The sequence below is a fragment of the Kryptolebias marmoratus genome, linkage group LG12, assembly GCF_001649575.2.
Source record: "Kryptolebias marmoratus isolate JLee-2015 linkage group LG12, ASM164957v2, whole genome shotgun sequence".
Taxonomy (NCBI): domain Eukaryota; kingdom Metazoa; phylum Chordata; class Actinopteri; order Cyprinodontiformes; family Rivulidae; genus Kryptolebias; species Kryptolebias marmoratus.
Window position 1 is genome coordinate 5,427,476 of NC_051441.1, and position 14,786 is coordinate 5,442,261.

The 14,786-nt window shown below is 39.8% G+C and overlaps 1 protein-coding gene across 2 annotated transcripts in view; it reads right to left on the reverse strand.

The window, feature by feature from the left end:
• Nucleotides 1-14,786, reverse strand: part of stat5a (signal transducer and activator of transcription 5a) — a 60,320-nt gene continuing 45,534 nt past the window's right edge. The window contains exons 5-19 of one of the 2 annotated variants that reach the window (XM_017429488.3): nucleotides 13,939-14,113; nucleotides 12,914-13,044; nucleotides 12,619-12,770; nucleotides 12,058-12,213; nucleotides 8,840-9,019; nucleotides 8,277-8,364; nucleotides 6,412-6,534; nucleotides 6,009-6,101; nucleotides 5,430-5,636; nucleotides 4,271-4,365; nucleotides 3,843-3,985; nucleotides 2,748-2,903; nucleotides 2,595-2,646; nucleotides 2,078-2,188; nucleotides 1-1,969 (exon numbers count right to left, since the gene is read on the reverse strand). In XM_017429488.3, the coding sequence (XP_017284977.1) occupies nucleotides 1,846-1,969; nucleotides 2,078-2,188; nucleotides 2,595-2,646; nucleotides 2,748-2,903; nucleotides 3,843-3,985; nucleotides 4,271-4,365; nucleotides 5,430-5,636; nucleotides 6,009-6,101; nucleotides 6,412-6,534; nucleotides 8,277-8,364; nucleotides 8,840-9,019; nucleotides 12,058-12,213; nucleotides 12,619-12,770; nucleotides 12,914-13,044; nucleotides 13,939-14,113 (1,986 nt within the window). In that variant the 3' untranslated portion in view covers nucleotides 1-1,845. Of the gene's footprint in view, nucleotides 1,970-2,077; nucleotides 2,189-2,594; nucleotides 2,647-2,747; nucleotides 2,919-3,842; nucleotides 3,986-4,270; nucleotides 4,366-5,429; nucleotides 5,637-6,008; nucleotides 6,102-6,411; nucleotides 6,535-8,276; nucleotides 8,365-8,839; nucleotides 9,020-12,057; nucleotides 12,214-12,618; nucleotides 12,771-12,913; nucleotides 13,045-13,938; nucleotides 14,114-14,786 lie in introns of both variants that reach the window. The other variant, XM_017429487.3, reaches the window with a different exon arrangement.

Consider the following 14,786-nt stretch of genomic DNA (forward strand, 5'->3'; position numbering starts at 1 on the left):
TTTATAAAACTTTTATTTTATTCTTTTCAACTCAACAGCTGTGTTTCTTGGAAAACCTCCAAGTGACGAACCCAAACCACAAACATGGTAACGTACAACAAACAACACACAGCGCCATCTACGTATGTCATTGAAAAATACACGGCCTACAGTGGAACGGATCTCAAACGTGATGAGGAGGAGGGTAATGAGGGATCTATCATGAAATCTCACACGCGGCTTGAGATTTCTACAACAGAACAGAAGAGAGAAGTTGAATACAACAAATAAAAATTAGGGAATATTTTAAATATTGTGATATTGGAAAATTTGAGAAACAAAAACACATCTTGAACCCTTCTGATTGCCAAGTGCTCTGCATCCTTCAGCTGGTACTTCTATATACACAGATCCTGACTGAACTGTGTGTAAATCCTCAGGGTAATCACATTCAGCTGCTACAGAAACACCACGGCAGATAAAATAAAATCGTTTCTCCATAAAGCTCCTTCTCTTTTTGGCTTGTACATCGGTTTCTTCAACAATTCATTCCTGAGGTGCAATACTATTTCAAACAATTATGATCTCTGTGTACCGAAAAGAGTGTGCACACGCACAAAAAAAAGTCTGAACAAACGACAAAAGTCAGACAAATAAACAAAACTACTTCAATCCGAGACTTCAGAATGTGGCAGCAGATCATCAGTACTTGCAGGTTTTCAAAGCCTGCGTCTGTTACCTGCTTGTTCATGTTGTCACAAAGAGACATCCACGTGCTTGTTTTGCCACAGTGTTGTGATGCAGTTACACAAAATACGGGGACAAAGTTAGGCGGAGAAGTTCCATTTTTTTAGGCATACCGATCAAACGTAAGACACTTCATGACTCCGGATGTCTTCATGTGAGTGGTTTTCAAGCATAAAACAGCTAGCCGTGTGCAGCGAGGGGATCTTCTTCACACGTATTAAAGCGAATCACCGGAACAACATTCACCAACGGTACCAACTGAAGAGAGGGCTGTGCAGACAAAACACGAGGACCAGCGCGAACAGCAGCTGTCAGGAGTAATGCGAGGTAGCATCGATGAGTGGAGCAGTGGGACCTGAGAGGATAAGCAGGCAGCGTAGATGCTTAGGTTTGCATTTCTGTGTACAAATAGAAGAGAAATAGCCCTGTGAGAGCAAGGGAGGTGCACAAGCTCCCCTCCTTTACAGCTGGTGAACAAATCGGAACGAATAAATCTGAAGCTCGCGTACCGTGTTCGGATGTGTGTGCTGTTAGGTGCAGAGAGCAAAGAGAGTGGCTCCGCCTTTCAGGTTAGTGTACTGCATATACGTCGGAATAACTGACAAGCGATGAATTAGATTATGATTTATAAGAGCAAAAGCAAAAACTCTGCTTTAAAGTTTTTCTTTTTTGTCAAAGGGCAAGGTCAGTGTCACGAGCGAAATAGTAACCAATTTACAAAGTAGATAATATAAAATAAAAACATTCAGCTCTGGAAATAACATCGTACAGTAGCATATTTTTCCAAAATGAGTTGAAAATCAATTGAAAATACATGCGCAATTTCAAGGACAATACTTCTTATTTTCTTTTTTCACAATACTGTAACATTGTAGCTTTTGCAGTTTATCTAGTCTGTTTTACAAACACGTATGAACACAAACTATGAGAAATCACTGACATGCATGCTCTTACGCTGAAAGAGAAAATAAAATCACAGCCATTATTAACAATTTTACATTATAGCAAAATGACAAAAAAAAAAGAGAGAGAGAGATGAAATGGAATTAAACCATGTCAAAGTGAGTGGGGTTAGTTTGGGAGCAGGACTTGTTTGGTGGCGTTCAAAAAGGTCAAGGGTCAGGACTGCTGGCCGCCCCACTGGCTCTCCACAGGCCTGCGGAGGAGCTCCTCCACGTGCCTCGCGACGTCCATGGTGTCATCGAGATCAAAGTCTCCGTCCCCGTCCAACACAGGGTCAGTCCTGGCACAGCAAACACAAAACAGCCTCTCTTACACCAGCTGGCAGCACAACAGTAACACACACACACACACACAGTGCAAACAAATATTATTTTCAAAAGTGACTTACATAGTTTGGTAGATGCCGTAGGCGTGAGAGTGATTGACAGGTGCTGGGGAGGCGCCGTGATCCATATACGTTGGGGTTCCACCTATTGGGTCTGGATTAGCTGTAGCAAAGCTGCACACACACACACACAAACACACACACAAACACACCTGTCATAAGCCTAGGTTAAAAGCCTGTGAGTCTTTGTTCAGTTGTTGCCTAAGCAACCATCCTCAGCGTGTTTCCCAGGCTATTCTATATCATTATAGCCGTTCTGTGTCCTGCAGCTGAACCAACCATGGAGATAGGCAGGCTAACTAACAAGCCTAACTCTAATGATGAGTGGAAGACAAGCTCGCGCAGGAACCCAGGCCATCCCTAATTGGCCTCCTCCAACTTTAACAGTTAACTAATGGCTGATCTGAATTCAGGGTCTGGTGCGTTGTGATTAGCTCTAAATGTTGCTCCGGAGTATGCAAAAGTCAGAAAAGGAAATAATGTGGAGAAGGAAGGAATGGACAGCGAGACGAGTACTTACTCAGGCACCACCTGCTTGATCTGTGGTTTCACATAGCCATCCACTGCTTTAGCTTTAAAACAAGAACAAGAACACATGGTAGCTATTAGCCCTGAGGTTTAGCCACGTAAGAATTTGCGTCCGCAGGACCACATTTTATAGCACGTCACTTACAGAGAGGTGGGGTGTAATATTTGGAGAAAACCTCATCTTTGGGTCTGTCGGGGTAGAGGAACAGGAGGTGATTGAGATCGCTAATTCTGTCAGCCAGAGAGCGAATGGAGAAGTCTTTGGTTGTGTAGGGCATGAGGTTCCAAACCATTCTTTCACCTGATGAAGTAACACCTGATGAATTAAATGAGTTCAAATTAAAAATTTCTAAAAGGGCGATCTGCAAAATACTCTAAAGTGCAGTCAGGGTGTTTCTGTAAGTGGGAGCCTCACCGCTCATATGTGTTCTATGTTGTGGGATGGTATTAAGATATTTATGGGCTGTATCTTATGATAAGACTGGATAGCTCCAGTTATAGTTATATTTATTGCCTGCCAACAATAGCGAAGGTGGAGTGATGATGTTTTTGGCCGTATATGTGTGTTTGTCTGTGCCATCAGCAAAATATCTCACGAATCACACAAGAGATTTTAATAAGACTTTCAGAAAGTAATCATTGAGTTGGCATATACAAATGAATAACAACTAACTGACCTAAACCTCAGTGAATTTCACACATAACAAATTATATGAGCTCAAGCACGATACTGCATGAGATCATGCATAATGTAAATTTTAAACTCTAACCAAAATAGCTACACCTGTTATTTATTTGTTTAAAACTCTGGCATGAAAGGCAGCAGGCGACATGCATTCCTTCAAGAAATTCCAGGCCTTTAATTTTTGTATGTTTTTGCAAATGACAAATTTTAATTATTTTCGACTCATACTCAATTAAACGAAAATATAAATCATCTACTTGTTCAGGCTGTTGAGTCTTACAGCTTGCACCAGCCTCCTTATCACTGCTCTCAGCAGATGCTGCTGGCACACCAATTAAATACTAAAAATAATTGCCCAAACTGGAACCAAGTTGAGGAACGTACGCAGAACGAAAGGTGATTTGTAAATGTTGCTTGGTATGCTCACATGCCTCTGCATGTAGCTTTAAGTTAGATTTAACAACAAAATTGGACTCACAAAATTGCTGCACTGATTCCTGATGGTTTTCTAATGTCAGAAATTGTCCTAAATGTGTCATTTTTTGCAAATCATACCTTGTTTGTTCGGGTTTTCTGCCACCCATGCGATTGTAATGCCTCCAATCTCAGAGTCACTGAAGCGCAGAAGAAAAGTACCGTTGGGTTTGGACATCAACATATCCTGAGCCTGCTGCTTATTCACAAAACCCAGGATAGCTCTGCAAAGAGAGGGTTGCACATAAATAGAAAGGAACATTTCCGATCTCCCCCATTCACTGTTGCTTTTCATTTCTGGTTGCCATGAAAAATCAAGCAACTGAATCGTTGCTCGAGTCTCAAAATGAGAGCAGGAAAACAAAAAGTGGTACAAAATTGTCAAAATGAAATAATAATAAAAAAAAGAGTTTGAGTAGGCTTTTAATTTTGTCTGCTCTGACACAGTTTACAGCCAAACAAAAGAAAACTGACAAACAAATAAAAGAAAACCTCAAAAGCTTTCTTACCCGTCATTCCAGTGAGGTTTGAGATGTTTTTTTGTGAGTTCCATCACGCCATCGAACCACTGCCAAAATGTGAAGTTCCTCCCTGGCAAGCTCTCCTGTGGACAAATAGGATCTTAAAAAACAGATTCACAAAAAGCAGCAAAGATTCAAACATATATCCTTATCGCCCACCGCTGGAAGGCACGAGATGATGTTTCTGCCTCTGTGTGTGTGTTAGTTTGTCTGTAATGTGAGCAAAATATCTCATAAACCCCTGGAAGAATTTTGATGAAACCATATATAAAACAACATTGGATGTACATCTACAAATAATTAGCTTCTGGATTCAACTCAGTTATTTATAAGTATTTTCTCATAGAAATGCATTGAAAACTCTTAAATTCCTTCAAAACTTTGTTCTCTTTGAATTATGTTTCAGATTAGATGCGTTATTTTGTTTTTTATATGCTGCTTTCAGAGTTTAGTTAACCTTTTGCTACATTTGGCTTTTAGCTAATGTTCTCTTTTTTTAGCTTTTAGTTACAGTTCTTTTTTTTTAACAACTCAGCTTCTTCAACAAATTTCAGCAAAGCTGTTCAGCACTCGGCATCCACACTGCGCTTTCACAAAAACATGAAACTGCTCTAATTTAAAATGTTTTAGGGCTTAGTAATAATGAAGAAAAGCTCCACAGCGATTCAAATTCATCCCAGTTTTCAACAGTATGGGTAAATATTGAGTGACTGGGTAAAACTGCTCATGTGTTTATATCCCTGATGCACATTTGTGAAGTGGATGAAACATAATGTTCCTGTTATCTAATAAGAATAATGGCGTGTGGTGAATGTGAGTGCATTTTCCGCCTTTAAGCCAGAAAATGAGGCCTCCGGCATTTTTCTGTGTGGACAAACAGGGTCATTAAGATGAAGACCTGGCTACCAGTGAAGCATTCTTCCTCAAGCTGACCACAAAATGGAGCTGTAGCGATGCTGCAAATAAGGCAAGAAGCATTTCTGAGTATGAATATCATGGGGACAGTGGTTGAAATATCTTATGGATAGTGGCTTGTGGTTTTAGATGGTTTTTTTATGAATGGGATAAAAAACATCTAATGGCAGGAGGATAGAAATTCATTTACTAAAACCCGAGCATATAAGATAAATAAAAGCATGCTGCTAACCCTGTTAAACTGTGACCAGGTCATTGTCATGCTCCGGTAGTCATCAGGATTGTTGCTGGAGCTGCTGAAAGCTTTCTGAGCCAAGAAGACCAGGTTCTCCTCAGACAGGCCGCGGTTGCTCTGCACCTCTGCCTTGTACTTCATGTTGATAGCTTCACACAGCTGAGGCCAAAGTACCTTATCTGGCACGAGGAAAGGCACTCGACCCTGCAGATACACAGAAGACAGCTGAGGATTAAGATGAGCTATGTTGAAGGGACTAAAAAAAGGAGCAAAATGCTAAACATTGTTCTGGATAAAACATGGCGACATGAACTCGTCCACAAATGTACAAATGCAGCTATTTTCAGATACACTGTGCTGAATTGTTCAAAACAATTTCATTCATAAACTCATTATTTTGTGTTTTAAATTGTCAGGAGCTTGTTTTTTGTGTTGTGATTTGATGATGCGTCTGTATGGAGAGGATTAAGGCTACCCTAAAAGCCTATGGAGCTATTTTTTTCTACAAAATTAAAACAAAGATTTATATAAAAAGTACATAAAACGTCGAACTTTGACACACAAACATGTACTCACCGCCTCTGCAAAAGCATTGTCCCACAATACAGTTGCTGTGGCATTATTGTCTTGGCTACCGTGAACTATCACCACAACAGGAAGTGATAATGTCTGTTCAGAGGAAAAAAAAGCCAGGCCATTAGATCAGAAAAAAAAAACCAACCTCTAACTGTAAATGATGCAACATAACACACTACTCATTATCTTTTCATAGATTTATTGTAAAGAGGAACTATTTTAAGACACATCATCACAAAAACTGATAGACTCAGAAAGAAGCAGATATCTCTGTCCACAGTGTGTTGTAGCTAAGAGTCAAGCTTTTCTGAGACTTAAAAAAAAGGATAGCATTGCTGTGTATTAACTGTAATGTGACTTCATTGTGTTTTTATATTATTATGGTCTTCACAGAAGCTCTTACCTTGACTTGAAAGACAAGCTCGTTGCTTCCGACACTAAACTGGGACTCGAACAGAATGGTGAACTTCTCCTCTGTGACTGACTCTGCTCCTCGTCTGTCCGATCGCTTGATCCTTTTTAAAGACTAAGTGAAAGACGGAGCGTAAGGATACGCAGCACATGCTGAATGAAGAGCTAAACTATGCACATGCAATGACACTTTGAGTCAGACTGACATCTAATCCATGAAGGGCTCATATTAACAACGTGTAATATAGAGGAAGGTAGGGTGGGGTTCATTTTTTACGTTTAAGTAAAAAACAGCTCTAACTCCAGTGACTATCACAATGTATGGTTCAGTGTCACTTAGCAGTGATTATCTTTAATTTTGTTTGTTTGTTTAATATATCAATCTGCCACAACACAATTCTGAAGCAGCCTCTGAATGAATATGCAGGTATCCTGACACACTATATGGACAAATGTATTTAGCCACATCTGACCATCACACCAACTTAACTCAACTTTATTTACAAAGCCCTTTTTATAAATGCAAGGGTAACTCAAAGTTGGTAGTTGTGTTCCAGAGAACAGGGGCCCGGAAAGTAAGAGCTCTAGTTTTAGAAATTCTCAGAACAACTAAAAGAGCGGCACGCTGAGAGCGAAGTGTTCGTGCTGGGGTGTGGGGGACAATGAAATGCTTCAAATACGACAGGGTTAGGCCATGCAGGGTTTTGTAAGCGATAAGAAGAATTGAACTGAAATCCGAAGTTCGCAGGGAGCCAAAGGAGAGACGCCAGGACAGAAGAAATGTGATGTCGCTTAGAAAAACCTGTCAGCACTCTAGCCACGGCATTCTGGAGTTGTCAGGATTATAATGAAGGTTTTGGGCACCCGGATGGCTTTACAACAATCAAGTCTACAGGTGATAAAACCTCAGTGGGCCATTCAAGTTCTTCCACACCAAACTCCTCAAATCGTGTCTTTAAAGCGTTTGCTTTGTGGACCAGAAAATGGCCTTCCCCAAAGTGTTGCCATAAAGTCGGAGGCATAACAATGTTCAAAATGTCTTGGTATGCTGAAGAATTAAAATTGCCCATCACTGAAGATAAGAACCCTGACTGAAAATCCTGAATTCAACAATTAACAGGTGTTGCAAAGGATGAAACCACCTGCCTAATATTTCCACCTGGTTCCAACCAAAACTGCTTTGCTTTATGAGGTGAAGATTATAAGACTTCCAGGTGTGTCCTGTGATGCGTAGCACCAGAACGCAGGAAAAAGACCCTTTGCGGTCAAAAGGTGGGACCTTCATGATGTGGGCTTGTTCTGGCAAATCCCACAGATACTCTTGGATTGCTAACTGAGGAGTTTGGTAGCCAGATCAACAACTGAACCACTTTGTAAAGCTTTTTTGTGCTTTATCTTCTCTAGAACAGGCGTTGTGGCGTTCAAGCTGTACTGTGAGGGGAGGCCCCCACCGCTTGAGATCGCATTGCCAGTAAGAGGTTTTAAAGCAGTGGGTGGTTGGTGTTCACTGTGACTTAATCCTGTAACTCTTAATTTTTAAGTTTAAATTCACTACATGAAGTCTTTCTTTTTTATTTGAAAAACTAGAGAGTGGCAAACAATTTACTTACATCAGCGCTTAAGCATTAGTCAATAAAGAATTACTTACATAGTTTGGTTAATAATTTATATACACAAAAGGAAAAAATAAGAGTAAGGCTGGAATATGTAGATAAAGTCTTTCTTATGAATTCACACAAAGCTTTTTACCACCTTCAAGAGAATAGGAGCAACTAAAGCGTTTAGTTTTTTTTTAATTTTTGACGATTCCATCATCGTGAAATAATTTTTTCATTTAGACTGTAAAGGCCCACTTACCATGTTCCTGAAGTGGGCACTGAGAGTGCCTGTGGTCTGATGGTACTCCATCACACAGTTATTGTTAAGAATTTCTCCACTGCTCTCACTGAGAAAGAAAGACAATTAAGGAGAGAGTCAATTAGATGTAATGTGATGGGCTTAAGTGCTATGAGTTAAATTCTTTACAATATTCCAACCATGTGGGTTCTGAGAAGACGTTTTTCCTGTATTATTGGAATATGTTATCACCATCTTTATCTTCTCTTGATCAGAAATGCATGCTGTTTACATGCAAGACAGGATGTTTGATCTGTTTACCCTTTTTCCCACTAGCTGCCTAGCTGACTTAGAGATGGTTAGGAAGGTTTCAATAAGTCACAATGAATGTGGAGCTGGACTGAGAAACAGGCTAAAAATGGACTCCTCTAAAACATTGTTCAAGTTCCAGTCATGTCTCTGTGTTAGGGTCTGCCAGAAAACACAGTAGGATTAAAGAATCCCCACAGAAAGCCTAAAACTCCTTATTTTAATGTTTAACACAAAGCTTTGAACACACACAGTGACACAATGGCAGGACTTACTTCCTTGTGTTTTCATTTTTCAGCAGGGCCTTGGCTTGCTGCTCACTAATGATGGTGGCTTTGACTTGTGGAGGGTTCATGTGTACGTTTAACTTCCCTCCGACCAGGAGGCGGACTGTGGCAGCAAACTTGGTTTGGGTTTTAAGAACTTGCGGAGGCTGTTTCTCGATGATGAAGGTGCTGTGAACACACACACACACACACACACAAAATAAAATAGAACAAATGCTGATTAGCTTAATTACCTTTAATGAAGCCAATATCTCGTAAAAACAATGTTATATAGACTAAAGTCTAGCTTTGCTGCACAGTGTGAACTCTGCTTCTTTTCATTTAGTTATTAATTATCAACACATTACACACCTGGGTTTTCAGAAATGTACTTTTTTGAGGGTAACAACTTTCAGATTGATGTTTTTTGTGTTGTATTCTGACCAAAAGCTTGTAACTTGGCTTTTTAAAGAGCTGTAATCCATCCATCCTATCCATCTGTCCATCCATTTTTTGTTTGTTTGTTTCGTACAGAGTCAAGCTGATGACAATTTAGAATTACCAATTAGGATTTTCATATTTTATTCAGGAATTGGATCAACTAAACAAACAGACAACAACAACCCAAGCAATCAAATTAAAATGTATAATTCCAGACAAAAGCTGACAGTCAGCGTGTCTAAAACTAGAAGTATTGTGAAAATGGTTTAAACCATGAGCAATTTCTTTATACTTTCCTTCAAGGAGCCAAACTTTCATGTAATTTTTGAAAGTGATCTCGATCAATAGTTTTTTTGGGGGCTGCTTTTTCCACTCATTTGTTGTTATTTCTGACTGTGACACCATGTGCAACGTGTGCTTCAAAAAAATGAGAACTGCGGACAAGCGGAGGACAAAAAAAAAAGCGTACGCCTAAAAATAAAAGATCCATGGCAGATGAACGCTTTCTGAAAGTTGTGTCATTAAGAAACAAACTAAATAAAGAAATAAACTAAGGCAAAGCGCTGACAGAAGCTGAGAGATGCATCGTCCTGACAGTTGATCATTTAATGTGTGCCAAGTTTTCAGTTAAAACCTTTTTGGGAATCACCCCGTACAAAAATACTATTTTATGTTTAATTCACTTTGAAATTTTTAAATTCAGTTAAAGAAATGAGAACAAATTACGTCTTAGTGACAGGCAGCTATGTGCCCAAAGGTGTGATTTAAAACTGGCTCTTTGTATCGACACAACAATCATCTCTTAGAAGCCTTTTTGTGTCTGACGAATTTGTAGGTTTAGAGTTAAATGGCTAAAACAAACAACAACAACACTGTTTTATCAATTAGGTATGATTTAGGACTGAAATTAAGTGAAAAACAAGCCAAAGAAAAAACTTTAAAGGACATTCAGAAAGCCTAAAGAACTATTGATCAACATGACTTTAAACAATTACAAGAAAGTTTGACTCTTTGGAAGCAAAGTATAAAGAACTGCAGGATGACCCAAGACTTTTGCACAAAATGAGCTGATGAAAGTTTTAAAGCTGGCATTAAGACGTGCAGGCTCTATGAATTATTTCACATGTTGCAGTGGCTGCAATATTTGAATAGATTGAAATTGTTTGTATACTTAAATTGATCTAAAATTAAATTATGCTTATTCTGTCAATTTGAAAAATTATTTTCTCTGAATTTTTATTTCTTTAAAAATGATTCCTAACTCATAGAACAAATAATCTGACTGATTTTAAGCCCTAGGCTGACCCACATCTATATTTTAACAATAGCAAATTTACAATGCAGTGCTAATTTCTAATAATTTATTAACAATGAGTCAAAATCAAAGAAATAATTTCATTTGTTTGTGATAAAAAGAACCAATTTTCAGTGTATCCATTAGATTGTAGTAAAACACAATGTGTTTAGAGTCAGGCTTTCATAATTCTGGGTTAATAATACAAAAACACCCCGGAGCTTTTTAAAGGCTCTGACAGAATGACCAGCAGGATTAAAAGCATTACTCTTTGAAAATGACCTTAACTGTAAACGTGCATATTAAATGAAGGTTATGTTAATGATCACTGTGCATTAAACTAACTGGCTTAACAATTATTTTCTCTTGAAATGTTCAGTTTCCATTTCTGTCATTTCCATGGTAACACACAATAAAGTAATAAAGTAATCCTTCAGGCTCAGAGGGAGATTAAAAGCAAAAAGATTCTGTTGTCACAAGCCTTAAAGGTCTCAGATTTGTAGCTGAACTAAGTGGCGATGGGAAGACAGCACTTTCCCTTTCTCAGTGTAAAACCTCCTGAGACTCTGAGGGAACCTAAAGAGGACGCTGCTGGAGAAACACTGCATTACTGTCTGGTCAAAGACTCGTCTGCAGCCAGTCATAAATTGCTGTGACAATGACATGACGTCTCTGTGTGTTACCGGTCCCTGCAGGGACCATCTTATAAGACAGTGGGAGAGCGCGCTGTCAAAGTGCTCGAGCTCTGAAATGATGGTAGGCTAAAACACCCTGGCAGACGTGCCTCTGGGGACGACGATAATGGACTGAAACAAGCCACAATGCATACTCTTTGTCTCTGTAGATCTCTTTAGGTGGACTCCTCCAACGTCTAGCAGCTCTGGGAACTTTTATGTGCCAGTCAGAACTGTTTTAGAAATCTAGCACAAGTTAGTTGTCACAGATACACCAGCTCCTCCTCCAAACAAAGAGGCTACGAAGTGTGATTGTATGCTCCAGCTACAAACTTTTGGAAACCGAAATAAGGAACACTGGCAGGGAAACTAGCTAGCAACGCAATGGCTGTAGGTCACCAACTCGTGACTTTTGACGAATGAGTGATGGATTCTTCAGAAAACTGGGAGACACAGACAGCTTCAGGCAGAGCACGAAAGGCTGCTTCAAACTGTGGCTTAATAGTCCACCTTTTATTTTCTTAAACCTCTTTAAATGACCTAAAAATACAGAACAAAGTGTGTTCCTTATTGATATCATAAAAACTCATCTTATTATCTTAAAATAGGGGACAATTCCTTTTTTTTAAGGAAAGGTTGGCAACCCTAGAGTATTCAAATGTAGTTATAGAAAGTGACCAAATAAACCAACTTAGACATTTGAACTTTAAACTCAATTAGGGTGAATCTTAAAAAGAACATTTTCTATTTCTAACTGCTAAGTAAATTCATCAATGAAATAATACTTTAAAAATACATTTAAAGACACACACACACACCTGGTGACCAATGCTGAGATGATATCTGTGATGGTACTGTTGAGCTCATTCAGGAGCTCCTCGATAGGTCCAGGGATGGGGAGCTGCTGTCTGAGGTGCTCTGCTCTCCGAATCTGCTGCCTGTTCTGCCAAATGGTTTCAGCCAGCTTCTCACACCTGATGTGCAACCAAAACAGAAAGGAAACAAGAAAAAGTACTTCAAATGATTACTTTATGAAGGTTTCTTTAAAGTTTGTCAGACAGAGAAACACAAACATGGGCAAAAAATTAGAAAGTTATACTTAAAAATGAAAAATATTCACTAATTATACATCCACAAAATTGTCTGATGGAACAATTTTTATTTTTTACAAAAACAAAACATCCGATAAACAATAAGAAATCGGAAAAGATTAAAAGACAAAAAGCAAAAAATGCCATCCTGTGTATATGTCCCCCATTGAGAGCCAATAAACCTTGGAAATAAACCCAGACACAGACCACTGGAGACTAATAAACCTATGATTCTGCATGAGGGAGTCTAATAACTGTGTTCTTAGTTGGGGGTGGGAGAGAACTCACCAGGACTGAAGGATGTCCAGGCCCCCCTCTGGTGGGCCCCCGTTGCCTGCCAGCTGTTGCCGTCTCTTCCACTGGATCAACTCATCATCCAGAATAATGGTCTGCTGCTTTCTCAACAGCTGCAGTGTTTTCTGGTGCTTCTCAGCCAGGTCCTGGAGAAAAAGAAATCAAACAGGACACATGCAAACCAGAATAAATTAATCAGGCCGGTTAAATTCACTCACAGCCAAGGAACTGGCACAGAAACAAAATAACATGTTTTTTTTCTCTCCCCCCCACCCTGAGTGAGTCTCACCAGTCGGTATTTCTGTAGTGTGTTGGCCTCTCTTGTAAGCCATGCCTCCACAGTGGCTCTCTTGCTGAGAAGGGCGGGCTCCCGGAGCTGACGGTCAGCAGGGGGCAGCGTGGCAAGGCTGCTCAGCTGAGCTGCGGAGGGTGTGGACAAGTTAAAGCCAGTTCTTAACCTGCATGTACACAGTTTATGTTGCGCCCTTTGATTATTAAATAGTTTATTAGGAAGAAGATCCTCTAAGGTAACACAGATGTTGATAAAGTGCGGTCTTGTTTACTGCAACTCGGTTTGTTTATGACAGCTCCAGAGGTGGTTTTCATTGCTTCACAACACTTTCAGATAGTTGTTATTAGCAAGTCCAACGATCTGTCTACCATTTGAACCAAACTATTTCAACTTGGAATTAAACGCCTAGCATACCTTGAAGGAATCGCCTGATGACCGAGCTTTAGATTAAGATTAATTTATGTTGAGAAAAGTGTTATAGATGTTTAAGTCAAACCTTGAAAATAACTTTATAAAGAAACTCGTGTGACATTAAGAGATCTCAAATGATCTGTTAGTGCTTGGAGTCTGTGTTGTGAATGACTGTCAGCTACTACTAAAGCAAGTTTTAGTTTAGTATCTGTGAAACTCACTGGAGGTATAGCTTTTTTGTGTGAAGGCTAAGATCGATTAGCTGTGGCAGCCATCTTAAATTGGGTTAACTCGAACAGGTAATCAGCTGGAAATGTCAATTCATTTACTCTCTGTAAGTTACAAACATTTGGTGATTCATAAAGATATTTTGCACAAACACTGGCAAAAACATCATCGCCCTTTCAGCTGATAACCATGACAAAGTCAAACTAAATATGAACCAGTGCTTAAAAATGTTTAATCAAACTGCTCACAAAACTACTTTGGGCTTGAATTAAAAATGTTACACTTTGTCATTATGTTCTAAATTCTTTCCAACCCTGCAGTCGTTCCTCACATTTTAGTCGATCAAATAATTAATTCTTGCAATGCGAGCCCTGTGGTCTCACCCTGGATGCGAAGGCTCTCCTGGTACTGGATGATGAAGTATTCCTGGTTGTGCTGGAGCTTTCGCAGGTCGTTCTCAGTGTCTTGGGTGAGCAGCCGGAGCTCCTCGAAAGCCTGATTGATCTGCTGGTATTTCTGAGACATGCTGTCCATCATCCCGCCGACCGGAGAGCTTGACTAATTACAACACGGAATGCATAGAGTTAGAGGAATGAAAAGGGTAAACAAGTGGGACTAGTAAAGTTTGTTTTCCCATTGTGTGGTTATGACCTGGAGCTAACCAGTCTGGCTTGTTTATGACGGCTGTTAACGTGGATTGTTAGCCACCGGTGAACTGATGTGTTGGAGATAACCTTGGGGCGATTCATTGACACCTTTTGTTGCAGTTGGACTATTTGCCAACAAAATCCCCAGAGAAGAAAAGCAAATACTGTGACGCCACTGAAAGCTGAGATGAAAGGAAACACGTGCATACGCAGGCAGGCTGCAGAGTCACTTAAGGACTGAGCGAGTGCAAGCAAGGGTTCAACCCGAACGAAATTCATTCAGCCCAAGTATAATTTCACTAACGGAAAAAAGTTTGTTGTGACTGAAAATCAATTCCTCACAAGACTTGTGGAGAGTCAGATGTTTTCCACGCTGTTGGCCTTATGGTTTCATGACTCGCTGCATGTTATAAACTGTGAAATAGACCCACTGCAGCGGGACATCACGAGAATAAACTGTGCTGTCCCAGTTTCCCAGCTGATCCAGAACGCTGCTGCTCGTGTTCTCACTAAAACCAGGAAGATAGAGCACATAACACCAGTTTTAAAGTCCCTACACTGGCTCCCTGTAGCTCAAAGAATAG